Below are 15,344 nucleotides of genomic sequence, written 5' to 3'. Positions count from 1 at the left end.
AACCACCAGCATGCCCTCCCTCGCTCCCACACCGGCTCTCTGTACCTCCTGCCTTCCTCTTTCCATTAACCTCCATTCATTTCTTTTTTCATCTCCCCTCCACACTCTCACTCCTACTATTTATAATGGGGATGTGGCACACGTGTGGCGATCAGCTGCTCCTGGCATCAATCACAGACACGGGCACTTCAGTGCCGAATCACTCATGCCCATATCGCGTCTGAGAACTGCTCTGGCCGCACTACCATGCCCCCCCCCCTTCTTTAAACCGGCGATTATTTATTTAAAAAGTGGCCGTTGTTTTTCACAAGAGTACCTTCAAGGCCAGAGGAAGTTTGGGAGCTTTTTGCTCCACCAAAGAGAGCAGCTCATCAGCTATTAGGTCACTGAAAGAGCACTGAGCTTCGGCTTTCAGCCAACCAAAGAGAGCAAAGACACGAATGCAGCTACTTTTGCTGGACGGTGTAACCTCTGGTGATTGGATGATAGTGCCTTCCAGTTACGGATCCGGTGCCTGCTGCAGTGTGGTAATTGGTGTTTGGATGTGAGAAAAAGAATCGATTGTTGCTGACCTGCTTACAGGATGCCATGTTGATGTCCATCCATCCATTATCCAACCTGCTATGTCCTAACTACAGGGTCACGGGGCCATGTTGATGTAGGAATCGTTATTTTGTCCATCACCTCCAGTTCAGTTTGTGCTTACAAGCCTAATATGAACGTCCATTTGTCTGACGGAGGCTCAACTCTGCTTTGCACCTTTGTTATCAGATGAAGTACAGGGCTGACCAAAGTGTTGGTAGCACTGCAGTTCCGCCATTCACTTTAGAGTTCACTCAGGAACGCATTGAACTCGATTTGTCTTAAAAGGCCTCGTGTGCCACTAAAAGCCTTGCCAATCCAGGCAATGCCCACTTTGTCCTACAATCAGTAGTTTTCTTCCATTGTTCCCTACTTTCCTTTGTTCTCCCTTTTGTATTGTTGTATTGTTATATTGTTTTGTTGAATATTAACTCCCTTCTGTTTTAAACTCTTATTTCAGGAGCTGTTGGCATCCCTGGTATAAAAGGAAGAAGAGGGGAAACTGGAGAAAGAGGGCCCCCTGGGAAAATGGGACCTCAAGGGCTGCCAGGTCCTCTAGGCTACAAGGGTCAGAAAGGGGAATTAGGCCTTCCTGGACCACAAGGGATAAAAGGGGATACTGGCTCTGAGGGACCACAGGGGCCGCAAGGATCAACGGGCCCGCAAGGTGAAACTGGCCTTACCGGCCCCATCGGGCCCACTGGCCGGCAAGGTCTCAAAGGAGAAGTTGGGTACCCCGGTGAGAAAGGCAGTTTAGGGCTCAGAGGTGAGAAGGGGCAGCGGGGTGACACCGGAGAAAAAGGAGATAAGGGGGATATGCCCAGCCTTCCTAAAAGTGCCTTCACTGTTGGGCTGACAGAGCACACTAAGCTGCCTTCCGCCAACACCCCCATCAAGTTTGATAAGATCATTTACAATCGTCAGAATCACTATGACCCGTCCACGGGCCGGTTCACATGTGTCGCCTCAGGAACGTATTACTTCACATACCACATCACCGTCTACTCCAAGAACGTTAAGGTGGCTTTAATGAAGAACGGCACCCCTGTGATATACACAATGGACAAGTACCAAAACAGTGAGGATCAGGCGTCGGGAGGCGCTGTGCTGCAACTCAAGGCCGGGGACAAGGTGTGGCTGCAGGTGTATGGAGGGGAATTCTTCAATGGCCTCTTTGCAGATGATGACGACGACACCACGTTTTCGGGATTTTTGTTATTTGCTGACACCCTAACTGACTGATCCTTCTGCTATGCAGTCGGTAAACATGACCACCCCAGCAAGATATGGGAAGATTTGTGATAGATCCTCCACTGTGCTCAACGATCTGGACTTGACGGAAGCCTTCATCAACCCTTCTTGGTGAGTCATTAAGTGAAATATTAATTTAAAACGTGTTGTAATCCTTAATTGCAGATTACGATACATGTCAATATTTCTGTTGTAATAAATGTTTCTGATTGTAATAAAAAACTAAAGAAATGGAAAGTCCGTTGGGGACCAGTTTTTAATTCCATTTGTCATAGCCGTATTCTCGTGTCACTCAAACACTCAGTGTTATCAGCAGTATTCCTTTTTTGTGTCTCTTCAAAGGGGACGGGCATTTGTCGAGGGGGTGGCAGCACACTAGCCAATCAGAGTGGGGAGATGTTGGTACGAAGACCAAAGGGGGGGGGTACAGCCACAGTGGTAATGGCTGTCATGTTTACTATCAGTTTGGGCCCTTGGAGCCATCAAACACTTACAGTGGAGATAAAATACAAGAAGCCGTCGGGGTCATGTGCTTGTTCATTATGTGTGCTCACTGAGCTCATCATCAACAAACTTTCATTTTGGCCCGCTTAAATACATTACTTGCGGGGAACTTCACCAGCGAGGCTTCACTTAAGCTACATTGTAGGAATAAACCTGCTCAGGATTTCAATCAGGGAGGCACCCCAGAGAGTCGCTTGTGTTTCTTTAAGAAGAGCACCATTGGCTGAAAAGGGTTAGGGTTAGGGTTAGTGCTCAGTGATCTGAAGGCTCTGCGTTAGTATCCTGCTATGGCGTCTCAAGGAAGATGAGTAGTTGAGAAGGGAGCCTCAGCTGATTTAGAGACAAATGGCTGAGGGAAGGAGCGAGTAGGCCGTGCTGAGAGGTAAGAGGTGCCCTTACAGACCGACGCCTGCTTGCTCAGTTCAATATGCCGCTGCTTTCTGCCTTGAAAGTCTCCAGTTTTGTAGGCAGTCCCTCCATATTTGTGTGTGACATGGACAAGTGCACAGCTCTGAGTGATATCTCACCTATGATATTCATCTTAATCATTATTGGCTAACCGAGTGTTACCTCAGTATTACAATATCATCCATCCAATTTTTTTAATCACGTCCACTCCAAAAGTGGAATTTGTCTTTGTTGACCAGCAGAGGGTGCTCCAGCTCCCCAAACCCGACACAAACCAATGCCGACACAAACACGGGCTTTTATTTGGTTGTGGGAAACTCTTCCCTCACAAGTGTTTCCCACCACAGTACAATAATAAAGCACAATTAAGCACACAACCCATTGCATTCTTTTCTTTGTCGTTTCTGTTTGTCTCTCTTTTCTCCTCCAGCAAGCTCTGTCTTCTCCCTCTGACTCCTGGCATGAAGGCAGAGGGCTTCTTTCATGCTGCACCCAGGAGTACTTCTGGTGGTCCGGAAGCCTGATAAAGTAGGGCTTTTCGGTGTCCCCTGGTGGCACCCCCTGGAACCTAACAAGGCTGAACCATCAATCTCCAACTCCCATGAAGCACTGTGGGAATCCGTGGTGCTGCAACACCCTGGGGGGGCTACCATCTAGAAATCTATGGGGAGATAATACCCTGAGCCCACTTTCTCCCCTGGTCCTTCCATAAAACAGGCATCCCAGCTGGGTAAGGGTGTTGGCTGCCCACCACACTTTCCAGACCATACCACTATAGAAGATGAGGTCAGACTGGCATGCTGGTCAGGGTGAAGGACAGTTCCTTATAATGCCCCAGGTACTAACAGCCTGGCATCTTCCATCTCCCAGAACTTCAATAGTCAGGAACCAAGATGGAGTAGGGCAAAAGATGCCTCATTAAAACAATCCAAATAATTGCAAAGTGCAGTGGAGTGCTAGGGTGTTGTGCCATGTTAGCCATTATGAATGTAGAGAAAAGCCAAGCAAAATGACACCTTTTATTGGCAAATTAAAAAGATTACAATATGCAGGCTTTCAAGGCAACTCAGGCCCCTTCTTCAGGCAAGATGTAAATCGGTGTAAAAGTGTGGTGCAGAAAGCCATTAGTAAAAAATCCATGCAAATAATGCAGTGAAGATAAATCCAATGAACTGTTAAATCCAAGAGTAACATTGAAGACAGGATCGTCTCCCCTCTTTTGTCTTCCCCAGTGTGTTTTCTTTCTCGTCTCCCGTGCTCATCCTCCTCGGTCTCTCGGTGGGGTCACAACGCCGGTGTATGCAGTCAACCTTCTGGCCCTCTTGTCTTGGCCACCTCGGGTGGTACCCATTGGCAGGGCCAACCCAAACGTTTATGAGGCCCCCTCACCTTAACCCACACAATTATAATAATTCTTTGCATTTATATAGCGCGTTTCTCACTACTCAAAGTGCTCAGCAATTGCTCAAGGGCCCAACAGAGCAGAGTCCCTATTGACATTTACGGGATTCAAACTGGCAACCTTCCGATTGCCAGGGCAGATCCCTAGCCTTAGAGCCACCACTCTGCCATGCTTTTAGTGAACTAAAAAGTCACATAAGAAAACACAGAGAACATTTGAAGGATATAAGCACGTCGTCGATTTTAATAAAACAAACTATTTGGGATGAGAGGAAGTTTGTGGTGTTCTTAAATGAAATGAATAATTTGATGCATGTAGGCTCCAGGCGGGCACAGGGGCACATGAGAACTGGCACGTGCCACTCTGAGGTTGATTGGGGTGCTTGGCTGATCTCCTATTCACGTGCAGACACGAGCGGGTCGGAGTCGGCAACTGCAGCCCCTGCACTCGGATACACCGTAAACAGGAATCGAGAGGATGGAAGGTTAAAGCAGAAATAAAAGGAAATGGTTTGAATGGGAGAGAAACTGATGCCGGGTGGAGTCAAGGCAGGCAGAAAAGGAGCGCATAGCTGGCACTCAAGAGGGGTCTGAGGGTCATCATTCCTGGGAGAAGAAGTGACCAAACACTCCTGTGGCAGTGTGACACGAGGGAGCAAAGCTTGGCATGGCACCTCACGGACACCTAAAGGACTGGCGGCAAGGACCCGAGCCTAGTATGGGGGTTGACGGTGCCAGCCGGGAGGACATACCCTGTCTGCAAGACCCTTATTGGGTAAGAGGAGGAGGAGGTGTTGGCTGCTTTCTTAAAGGAAGGATTTTCTGCCGGTGTGATTTTTAACCTCATTTCTTGTTTATTTATTAACATTTCACCTCGACTGGACACTTGCTTTAGTGGGATTATTGATTAACCTTTTATTGAATGGATGCACTTTACACCTGCCACCTGACTGTGTGTGTGTGTGTGTGTGTCCTGGCTCATGTCGGTTGTGACTCTCGACGGCTCTGGGTTCAAGCTGCCAAGAAGCGTCAAGTCGTGCAGCAGGGTCCTGATGGGATAAGCTGACGAGACTCCAGATTGTAGGAAGAGGCACCGAGGCTCATGTCTGCTTCAAAGGGAGAGTCTGCCTGGGATTTTAACCTCATTTGTAGTGGAATATTTATTGCTGTTACCCTCCACTTTGCGCACCATTTGATTGGCTGATTTATTTACTGGTGTGTGAACAATGTTGACTCGTAGAGTTTGCGTCGGAGGAATTGTGTGCGAAGTGTGGTCCATCTGTGCTGACTTGAGTCCATGAGATTGAAGGCGCGTGTGTGGAGAGTTTGGCATAAAAAGCAAAACAAATCTGAATCGTGTCAAAATAGGGGAAGAGTGCTTATAGTTTTGGTAGATGGCGGTATGGTTTGGGATTTTTAGTTAATACTTTTGGTAATAGTGTGTAAGCAATCAAGAAAAGCTGTAATGTTATTATTTTTTAAAAATATCTTCTCATACAGTAGACCCCGAAAATGTCTAAGCAATGTGGACCAAAGTCGCTTCTGGGGCCCATCCGGGAAGCACAGCAGACATTAGAACATTCTAAACGAGAACAGGCCATTCAGCCCAACAAAGCTCGCCAGTCCTATCCATTTATTTCTTCCAAGAAAACATCAAGTCGAGTTTTGAAAGTCCCTAACGTCTTACTGTCTACCACACTACTTGGTAGCTTATTCCAAGTGTCTATCATTCTTTGTGTAAAGAAAAACATCCTAATGTTTGTGCGAAATTTACCCTTAACAAGTTTCCAACTGTGTCCCCGTGTTCTTGATGAGCTCATTTTAAAATACAAGTCTCGATCCACTGTACTAATTCCCTTCATAATTTTAAACACTTCAATCATGTCACCTCTTAATCTTCTTTTGCTTAAACTGTAAAGGCTCAGCTCTTTTAATCTTTCCTCATAATTCAACCCCTGTAGTCCTGGAATCAGCCTGGTCGCTCTTCTCTGGACCTTTTCTAGCCCTGCTATGTCCTTTTTGTAGCCTGGAGACCAAAACTGCACACAGTACTCAAGATGAGGCCTCACCAGTGCATAATAAAGGTTGAGCAGAACCTCCTTGGACTTGTACTCCACAGATCAAGGCGCTATATAACCTGACATTCTGTTAGCCTTCTTAATGGCTTCAAGACCCTCCAGCACCACCATATTCAGTCGAGTGGCTTGTTCTTGCCAAAATATTCTTGTGCTCTTATGTTCTAGTAGTAGGCATGGACTTCCATTTCTTGACGCTTTTATGACCTTTAAAATGCAGATGTTTATTTTAATGGATAATCAACTGATGATGATCTCACCACAATATTGTGCCAGAGATACAAGTCATGTTAGCCATTACGTTTAAAACAAACACATATAAAAATCCTTCAAATTTGTCATTGATAATTAATGCAAGTTGGTTAGTATGTACCTATAATAGCAGTAGAGTGTTGTACCGTGTTAGCCATAGATTGACACAGGAGAACGTAGGGTGAAATGACACCTTTTATTGGCTAACTAAATAGACTACAAATGCAAGCCTTCGAGGCCCCTTGGTTACACCTTACCTGATGAAAAGTTTGCATTTATAATCTATTTAGTTAGCCAATAGCAGGTGTCATTTCACCCTATGTTCTCCTGTAACTTTAAAATAGTGAAAAGCAATATCTCCTCATTCCACTTTTAGTTAGCCAGCTTTGAATCTGCTGAACTTCAATGGAGAGCCATGGGCCGCGTGGTAACACCAGGAGCCTGAGTCTGAATCCTGCCCGGAGATCGGACCCAGTGGGACCACTTGGGCTACTTTCGACAGTTTCAATCCTGCATTGTAATGAGAAGTGAAGCAAAATGACACTTTCAATTGGCTAACTGAGCAGATTACAGTATGCAAGCTTTCGAGGCAATTCAGGCCCCTTCTCCAGGTAAAATGTAAAGGCGTCCGTCCTTTTGCTTCACTTCTCTTTGCATCCATAACGGCTAACACGGTACAACACTCTGCTGCTATCCTGCATTGTTAGATTTTACAGAAACTATGGAGTGAGAAGCGTAGCACCAGATAGTGTCGTGCATTGCATGCTGGTCAGGCTCATTATGTTCTGTTAAAATCTGAAATAATTACGCCGCATTACGTTTGGCGTCAAGTAACAGGATTTTGACCCAGGCTGGTCCATCACCCACCTGCAAAACCTATGAACTCTGGGTATTACAGTATGTGCTTTCTGTGGCATGAAGCGGACACCCACGACACTGAGGAGATGACAGAGAGCGGATTATGAGACGGAGCTCCACTGAGAAGGAGCAGAATGTAACGCTTCAGACCAATGCGCAGTTTTCGTGTTTTTGCTTGTGTTGCGAATACGATGATCAGACCGAGGACGGCATGTCTGGCAGGCAGGCAGTGTGGCATAGTGGTTAAGGCTTTGAATTTTCAAAACCTGGATGTTTTGGGTTAAAATCCCACCGCTGACACCATGAGCAAGTCACCTGCCTGTGCTTCAACTGGAAAGGAAAACGAAATGCCACCAATTGTATCACAAATATTGTAAGTCATCTCGGATAAAGGCGTCAGTCAAATAATAAGTAATAATAATGCTGCTTCCAGTAGAGTTTTATTTAAGTTCATAATGTGATGAAGCAATCCTGACGTTTAGACATTGCTGCCAGTGCCATGTTGTGATTATAATCAATTTTAAATCAGCTTTGAATTATGTTTTATTTACCTTTATATCATTACAAACTGTCACTTCCAACCGGTACCAACCAGTCCTACAGCATCATGTTTAACCTCCACTTGCAACGTCTGGGTGCGTACCGCCCGTACCCCTTCACTCAGGATGGTGGTGTACAGTATTGAGCAGCGCAAACCTATTGACTCACCAATTCGTTTAAGCGATGTCAGTGAATTTGGGAAGAAATGTGGTGTTTGTGACGTACCCTCAAAGAATTTTAATATTTAGAAGATGGTAAGGAAACTGGAAACGATGGGAAAATGTCCAGGACACAATCGATGACGTGCAACATCAGCTGCAGCAATCGCCTACGAAACCTCTGAGACACCTAGCACAGGAGAGTGAGAGGTCTTATTCAAGATGTCAGAGAGCTGCAAAAAGAGCGAAATTGCGTGCGTATTGTGTCACCATCGTTCTGGAGCTCAAAGCAAGTGATATGGAGAAAAGAGTCAGATACTGTCACCGGCTCCAGGCGTTTGTGAGGGACAACGAAGGAATATTGGATATCACATGCTTCTCGGATGAGGTGTGGTTCAATGTGTCGGGTTATGTTAACTCGCAAAACACCCACATATGGGCCGCTGAAAATCCTTTTACCACTCATCAAAAACCGCTCCATGATCACAAAGTCAGTGTATGGTGTGCGATATCTCGGTTGCGTATCATAGGCCCCATGAGTCGAGTTCTGGCATGAAGGAAGTGAGCAGGAAGCTGGGTGGAGAGGAGATTACAGTTTTGAGGTAAAGTCCCTCTGCGCAATGCACGTCTGACCGAGAACAATGTACTCTGGAGAGACTGAACATGTGCGGAAATCATCGGCGCGCACGAACCGGAAGGGAAACTGGTTTGTTCGTCACCCGAGTGTGTGGTCGTGAACAGATGCAAAAATTTGGCGAACGTTTTGGTCGTAACCTGATTTGTACGTGTTCAGAGACATTCCTGACCCGAGGTTCCACTATTTGCTCAAAGGAAAGGTCTATCAGAACAAGCCTCACACCATGGAAGATTTGAAGGGAAATATCCAACGTGAAATTGCTGCTGCTCCTCCCGAGATGCTTGCCGATATGTCCAGAAACATGGAGCCCCGCGTAGAAGGGTGTCTAGCAGAAAACGGAAACCACTTCCAGCATCGCATGTAATGCAATCGATTACACATACGTCAAGGTATTTTTTTGGTTCAGATTTCTTCACCTTAACTACAGCATATTTGGGGAGTAAACCTCCATGTTGTTAAACAGAATATCTGCCCTTTGAGCTATGAAAACGTGCTATAGAAATACATGTTGGTGCTATGGTTGTGGTCCCCGTCCCCATTACTTTCTTTAAACTCCATTGTGCTCAGCATGGAACGCATTTGTGGAAAGGAAGAAGATGACAGGAAAATGAGAAACCTTGTTGTATAAATGCCACTCTGGTGATGGCGTCTCTAGTTCAGGGTGCACAGCTCAGCAGGTTCACTGCTCCTCTGTGCTTGTGGTCGTTCTCTGGCTTAGCCTGGCAGTCACGAGGTACTGAGTTGAGTTAATCATGCCGAGGGTGGTGAGCTAATAACGTGGCCTCGGGCTGCCAAGGTTGGCTTCACCCAATTAATTTGTTTTTGTGTTTCACAGACTATGCACGAGTGTTGGACATGACCTTTGGAAAGTACATTTGGGTGCATTGTATAAGTAAAGCAGCTGGTGCCCCCACCTCACATGGCACATGCCTGCCAGCAGCTTACAAAAACAGCAGATTAACACCTTTGAAAAAATTAGACAAAGTGAAGCGACAAATCTCAAGGAACTGCCATTAAATAGAAACAGGAATTACTTTAGCAATGTCAGAAGCAGGTCTGCCATACTGAGTTCTGACAGCTTAGTGACCAAGGGTTCACTTTAAACCAGAAGGCTGCCAGTTCAGAGTACGTGATCTAAGAGAGCTGATGACCTGATTGTGTTGCCATTATCATGATAAGAAGGAAAAATACCCGTCCTACCAAACCCACCTATTTTAGGGTCACAGAGAGCACCCGTACTCGGAGTGAGAGCCTCTCGCATATGAGAAGAATCTGCAGACTCCACACAGATGAGGACCTCTAAAATATATATATATATATTCACGAGGGGGTACCCAGAAATAACCGGAATCTGTACATGGCACGCAATATAGACGTAGTTGTGAATTTCGCTGCTAGGTGTATACTTACAGTGAGTATTCTGTGGCCGTCTGCCAAGTGGTTGCGCTGTGTATTGTTCGTACGGCATTCCGTGTCAGTTTTTCTTGCTGCTTATTAAACGTGTTCTGTGATTTTTGTGATGGGTGATCATAAAGAACAGCGAGTCTGCGTTAAATTTTGTTTTCTCTTAGGGAAAACAGTTGCTGAAACTGATGCTTGAATCTGCTTTTAAAGAGAAGCTTTAAGTAAAACACAGGTCTACGAGTGGTTTTCGAGTTTTAGACGAAGGGAAATTTCACTTGAAGACCAACCAAGATCTGACCGACCTTACACAATTAGGAATGTCGAAAATCTTGAAAATGTTCTCAATGCAATTTAAGGAGATCGTCGTTGGACTACTAAGAGCTTTCTGAATTGACTTGGAGTTCTTGCCACCTTCACTACTCGACTGATCCTGCATAAGAAAAAAGAACTCAAAGTTAAGCGTTTTTGTACGTTGGAGGAAGTCAAAGAAAAATCTCTGCAGGCATTGGACAATGTCCCCCTTCAGCAATTCCAAAAATGTTTCTACCACTGGGAAAACCGTTGGGACAAGTGCATTCATTCACATGGAGAGAACTAAAGTTTCAGTAAATAAAAATCATTAAAACTATTTTATTTCAGTTCCGGTTATTTTTGTGTACCCACCACATATATGTGACCAACTGAATAAAGGTGCTTTGTTTTCATTCAAAGCATTGGCGTCAATCGCACACTCTTTGGGATGGTCTTCTCTACAGAAGGATGCTGTATAAATAAGGCAGGGCGTCTGGAGCTCAGACCTATAGATGACTTCAGCTGACTACAAACTGTGCCGCAAGAAAAGAAATCTGTGGTGGGTAAAACCAAAGACAAAATGTCCCTGTCCTTCCCGAGCTGTGCTTCCATAACCGCCCCTCCTGGTTTGGTTTAGTAAACTGGTCGCACTTCTATTGGAGGAGGTTTTCCAAACCAGCTAGGATGAATGAAAACGAGACGTGCAGCTCAACAATGACATAGTGCAGTTTACAACCAAAGGTTTTGAAACATAAGAACATTTTGCTGGTCATGTATCATATAAAGATATGGCCCAGCAATATTAGAGTTGTGTTCTGGAAGATGTCAGAAATAATATATACTGTAAATAAAAGGCTGACTAGAAATCCCAACTCTGTGCCCATCAATCCATCCATTTTTATCTCCAAACAATCCGGGAATTGGTTTTGTCCACATTGGACGAAAGGTAAAGACGAGCTATGGCCGGATCACCAGTCCATCACAGGACACTTCCACTCACACAGCCACTCGCTCATAGTGGCACAAGTGGCATAAGTTTCAGTCACAAATTAACTTGACACGCATGTCTCACAGATGAGAGAGTTGACACTGGTGACACATGCATATTATACACGCTGAGAAATCAGTTGGGAATAGACATGATCACTCTTTAAAAGTGGAGATACTGCTGGAGTGAGTAATATGTAGCACATTAGTGGATGAATTGTCTTTATTTGTAAAGCTAAACCTGCCAGATTTCTACCCCCAGAATTTCATTGATGAGAAGAGCACCATCAGGACCAGTGTCACTCTCATTCCTCCACAGGAAGGCCATACACTGCCTACTGGTATGAAGCTGGTCTGGGGGGCTGACATGTGGCTGTTGATGATTGGCCACCTGCTAACCTATCACTTGCTCTAAATGGCTCAGCTAGTGGGACAACAAACTCATTTACATTTCTGGGCACTGTGCTGCCCCAAATCTTTAATTGGGACAATAATATCACATGCATTAATAATGAGTAAGCCAATCAGACGATGTTCTTTTTGCATCCGCTGAGGAAATTCAGTCTTCTTCAAGCAATATTAGTCCAATTCTATACAGCCATCAAGTCCATTTTGACTCCATTGGTGCTGCCTCTGTTCAGGCTAAGGTCAAAGTGCACTGCATCATCAAACCCTGTGAAAGGATCATAGGAGGTAACTTACCGCACTTTCAAGTCCTACATGAGTCCAAGGTGAGGAAGAGGAAGATCATTGCTGATCCGACTCACTGTGGGGATCACCTGGCTCCAAAGACTTCGCCCGTCGTTGATATCTCCGCACCAGGTGAGAACACTCCAACCGCGGTCTGGAGGCAGTCCATGGGGTACGTTGTGTCTCTCCCTGGGCCGTGTGCATGCAGCTTCCGCAGCACGTGGGTGGGCTCCCCTGCTGCGCCAGGCCATCCACAATGATATTTTTACTGCCAGGTCCCCACCTTGAAACAGGTGGAGCATCCTGCCGACTACGCCAGTGTGGAAAAAAGCCCTGGACATAGACAGGTAGACATGTTTAAATGCACCACCACACGTTTATTTACAGTCGCTAATATTTACAATTGTGCACACAAACCCCAAAGTCCCTAAAAGTCCTGGCCAACACACAATGCCTCACTTTCTCTTCAGGCCGCCTCCTTGCCTTCTCCAGAGACCTCGTCCTCTTCCCCCCCCGACTCTAGTCATTGTATGAAGGTAAGCAGGCCCTTTTATACATACCCGGATGTGCTCCAGGTGCTTCTCGACAATCTTCCATCGGCACTCCCCATTGTGGCAGAAATGCCGGCTGCATCCCCGGAAACACTCTGGGTGTCCCTGCTCCTCTTCCCCCCAGCACTTCCGGGTGTGGCAGAAGTGCTGAGGTCCAGGGCTCCAAAGGCATAGGAGCGCCCCCTGGCGGTGACCACGGGCCCCTACAGGGTTGAGCTTCAAAGCTCTGTACCCGTGGCCCCCAAAGATACCAGGGCGGTTGCCCCCACATGGTCTTGGGAAGCCCTCCTCCGGCCCTCCTGGGTGTCCTCCAGGTCACCCCCAGCCATCTTTGACGATAGATAGATAGATATAGTGCCATCCTTCTCTATCTATGATAGACAGATAGATGTCACTTTATTTGGCTTCTAACAGTAGCCTTCTCTGTGTGGTGTCAAATCTCAGTCCAGACTCTCTTCATGTGAAGCTCCTAGCTTGTGGAATGAGTTGTCCATCTCCATTTGAAATTCTGACTCACTCAGCATGTCTAAGAGGTGTTTGACTAAGCCTCTCTTGTTTGTCTAGCTGATATTAGTTGTTAGGTTTTGTGACTCGCTTGTATTGTTCTGAGCTCTTCACTTCTGGTTGTCAATTTTGTACCCTTATCCTATAACACTTGTTCCCAAACTGTCACCAGACTGATGTTTAATCGATTTTTTTGACCTCTTTTGTAAGTTGCTTTTGGCAAAAGCGTCTGCTAATCAAATAAATGTCAATGTAGACTTGTTGCCTTTGGCCGGCTGTATCTCATTGTCCTTACAGCTACCAAGCGTGGCCAGCATACGCCACCAATCCAGAAGACTCCGGCTTTTCTCTCCTCCGCTGTCCCTAAGCCTTGTCAGCTGTTCACCTAACCAAAGAAAGGCGCGGCGCGGTACAGCATTGAGCCTGAGACGCAAGGGTCCATCTTTCCAACCTGATTACGTTATCTGCTGTGTCTTTGTGGGGGTCTTTACACATGCTGACCGCCTGTCCAGTCCTGCCTCTTCTATTCTTCTCTCCCTATTAATAATTACATCGAGTTTGTTGTGTTAAACCAGCAGTGTCAGCTGGTTGTTTCAGCAGTTACCCAGTTTGTGAACGTATTTAAGAAGGGAAGTTGCTCTCTGTGAGGTTTGGAAAAATCACCCAGGAGGAGCAGGAAGATAAATCTAAAGAGGTGAGTGAACCAACCTTCTTTTATTTCAGCTTAGAGAATTTAAGACCAGTGGAGGGTAAATGCAGGCCTCACTGGAATGCTAATGTAGGAATAAAAGGAGGCCAAAGAAGATAAAACTAAAGAACGTAGTCAGACCTGCAAAATCCAAATCACTGCTGGGCACCACTGCCTATCCTCATGTGTTACCTTCAAGATGTGCGAGTAAAGTGACCTCCTGAAGAGAGTCACAGTGGTTAGTCCTGGGTTCAAATCTCTTACCTGTGTGAACTTTTTCCAAGTACTCCAGTTTCATCCGACATCACAGACAACTCTGAATAGAGAGGCTGTTGACTGTTAGGGTCGCATCCTGGGTCGGTTTCAAGGGTCTTCCTGATCACTGCACCACTTAATTGACAGGTGGACATTTACAACTGGAAGGCAGAGTGAATTACAAATGGTGTGAAATCCAATCAGTACACCTTAGTCATAACCTGACTGGTGAATGTGACTCTTCTGACATGATACTCAATTTAATGGAGCAGATGATTTATCTCGGCAGTGACATTCATGTCTCTGGTGACCCTTCCAGCGAAGTCAATACACGGGTTGGAAGAGCATTAGGGTCATGAGGTCACTCGAAAGTGGTGTGTGGCGCTCCCGATATCTATGCAAAAGAACGAAGGTCCAAGTCTTTAGAGTCCTGGTGCTTCCTGTCTTGCTATATGGTTGCGAGACATGGACGCTATCCAGTGACCTGAAATGAAGTCTGGACTCCTTTAGTAATGTGTCTCTCCAGAAAATCCTTGGGTACCGCTGGTTTGACTTTGTGTCAAATGAGCGGTTGCTCATGAAGTCCCAAATGAGGCACATTACCTGCATTGTGATGGAGCGTCAGTTACGGCACTACAGCCATATGCCGTGATTCCCTTGGTGGTGATCCGGCTCACGAGATCCTCATTATTGAGGACCTGAGTGGCTGGACCAGGCTAAGGGGACACCCATATAACACCTGGCTGTGGTAGATAGAGGGTCATTTCCGGAGGTTGGGACTGGACTGCTTATCTGACTGGGGGGTTGCCAAATGGGATTCCAAGCTGTTTCATTGTGTAGTGGGTGCAGCAATATGCTGTACCAGTGCATGCTCCCCATCCTGACCTACAGATTTACTATTGGAATCCTCAATAATTGTTTTCAAACCAGCCAGTTGCCATTGGAGTTCACCTTCAGTGTGGCTGTCATTGCATTTCCTTCTGTTAGCCCTGGAGTCCCATGAGGATGGTACGCATGCTGTCACAAAACATGAAACAATGTCACAGCAATACCAGCTTCTCTAATTGGGGTCCCCTTACAGCAGACTTGGAGACCTCATTAAGGGAGTCTGGCTGCGCCTCCTTGTCAGCATTGGTCAAGTTGGCAGCTCCCTGCCTTTCAGAGGGGTGGCGCCTGTTAGCATTCTGCAGTGCCATCACTCTTACCAATCGGGTGATCCTACATGTGTTTGGGATGTGGAGGAAACTTTAGCCTGCCTGTGCTCCAATCAGAAAACCAACTGAAATGTAACAATTGTATCACAAATAT

At 46.0% G+C, this 15,344-nt stretch overlaps 1 protein-coding gene across 1 annotated transcript in view; it reads left to right on the top strand.

The window, feature by feature from the left end:
* LOC120524488 (complement C1q and tumor necrosis factor-related protein 9A-like) overlaps window positions 1-15,344 on the top strand; it is a 37,989-nt gene that overhangs the window by 13,956 nt on the left and 8,689 nt on the right. Inside the window, exons 3-5 of the mRNA XM_039746324.1 lie at window positions 1,043-1,815; window positions 2,176-2,235; window positions 11,990-12,210. Of these exons, the coding sequence (XP_039602258.1) occupies window positions 1,043-1,815; window positions 2,176-2,235; window positions 11,990-12,210 (1,054 nt within the window). The remainder of the gene's footprint in view (window positions 1-1,042; window positions 1,816-2,175; window positions 2,236-11,989; window positions 12,211-15,344) is intronic.

The sequence above is a fragment of the Polypterus senegalus genome, chromosome 2 (genome assembly GCF_016835505.1).
Source record: "Polypterus senegalus isolate Bchr_013 chromosome 2, ASM1683550v1, whole genome shotgun sequence".
Taxonomy (NCBI): domain Eukaryota; kingdom Metazoa; phylum Chordata; class Cladistia; order Polypteriformes; family Polypteridae; genus Polypterus; species Polypterus senegalus.
The sequence above is the reverse complement of the archived record's forward strand: the minus strand, read 5'-3'. Positions and strand labels throughout refer to the sequence as shown.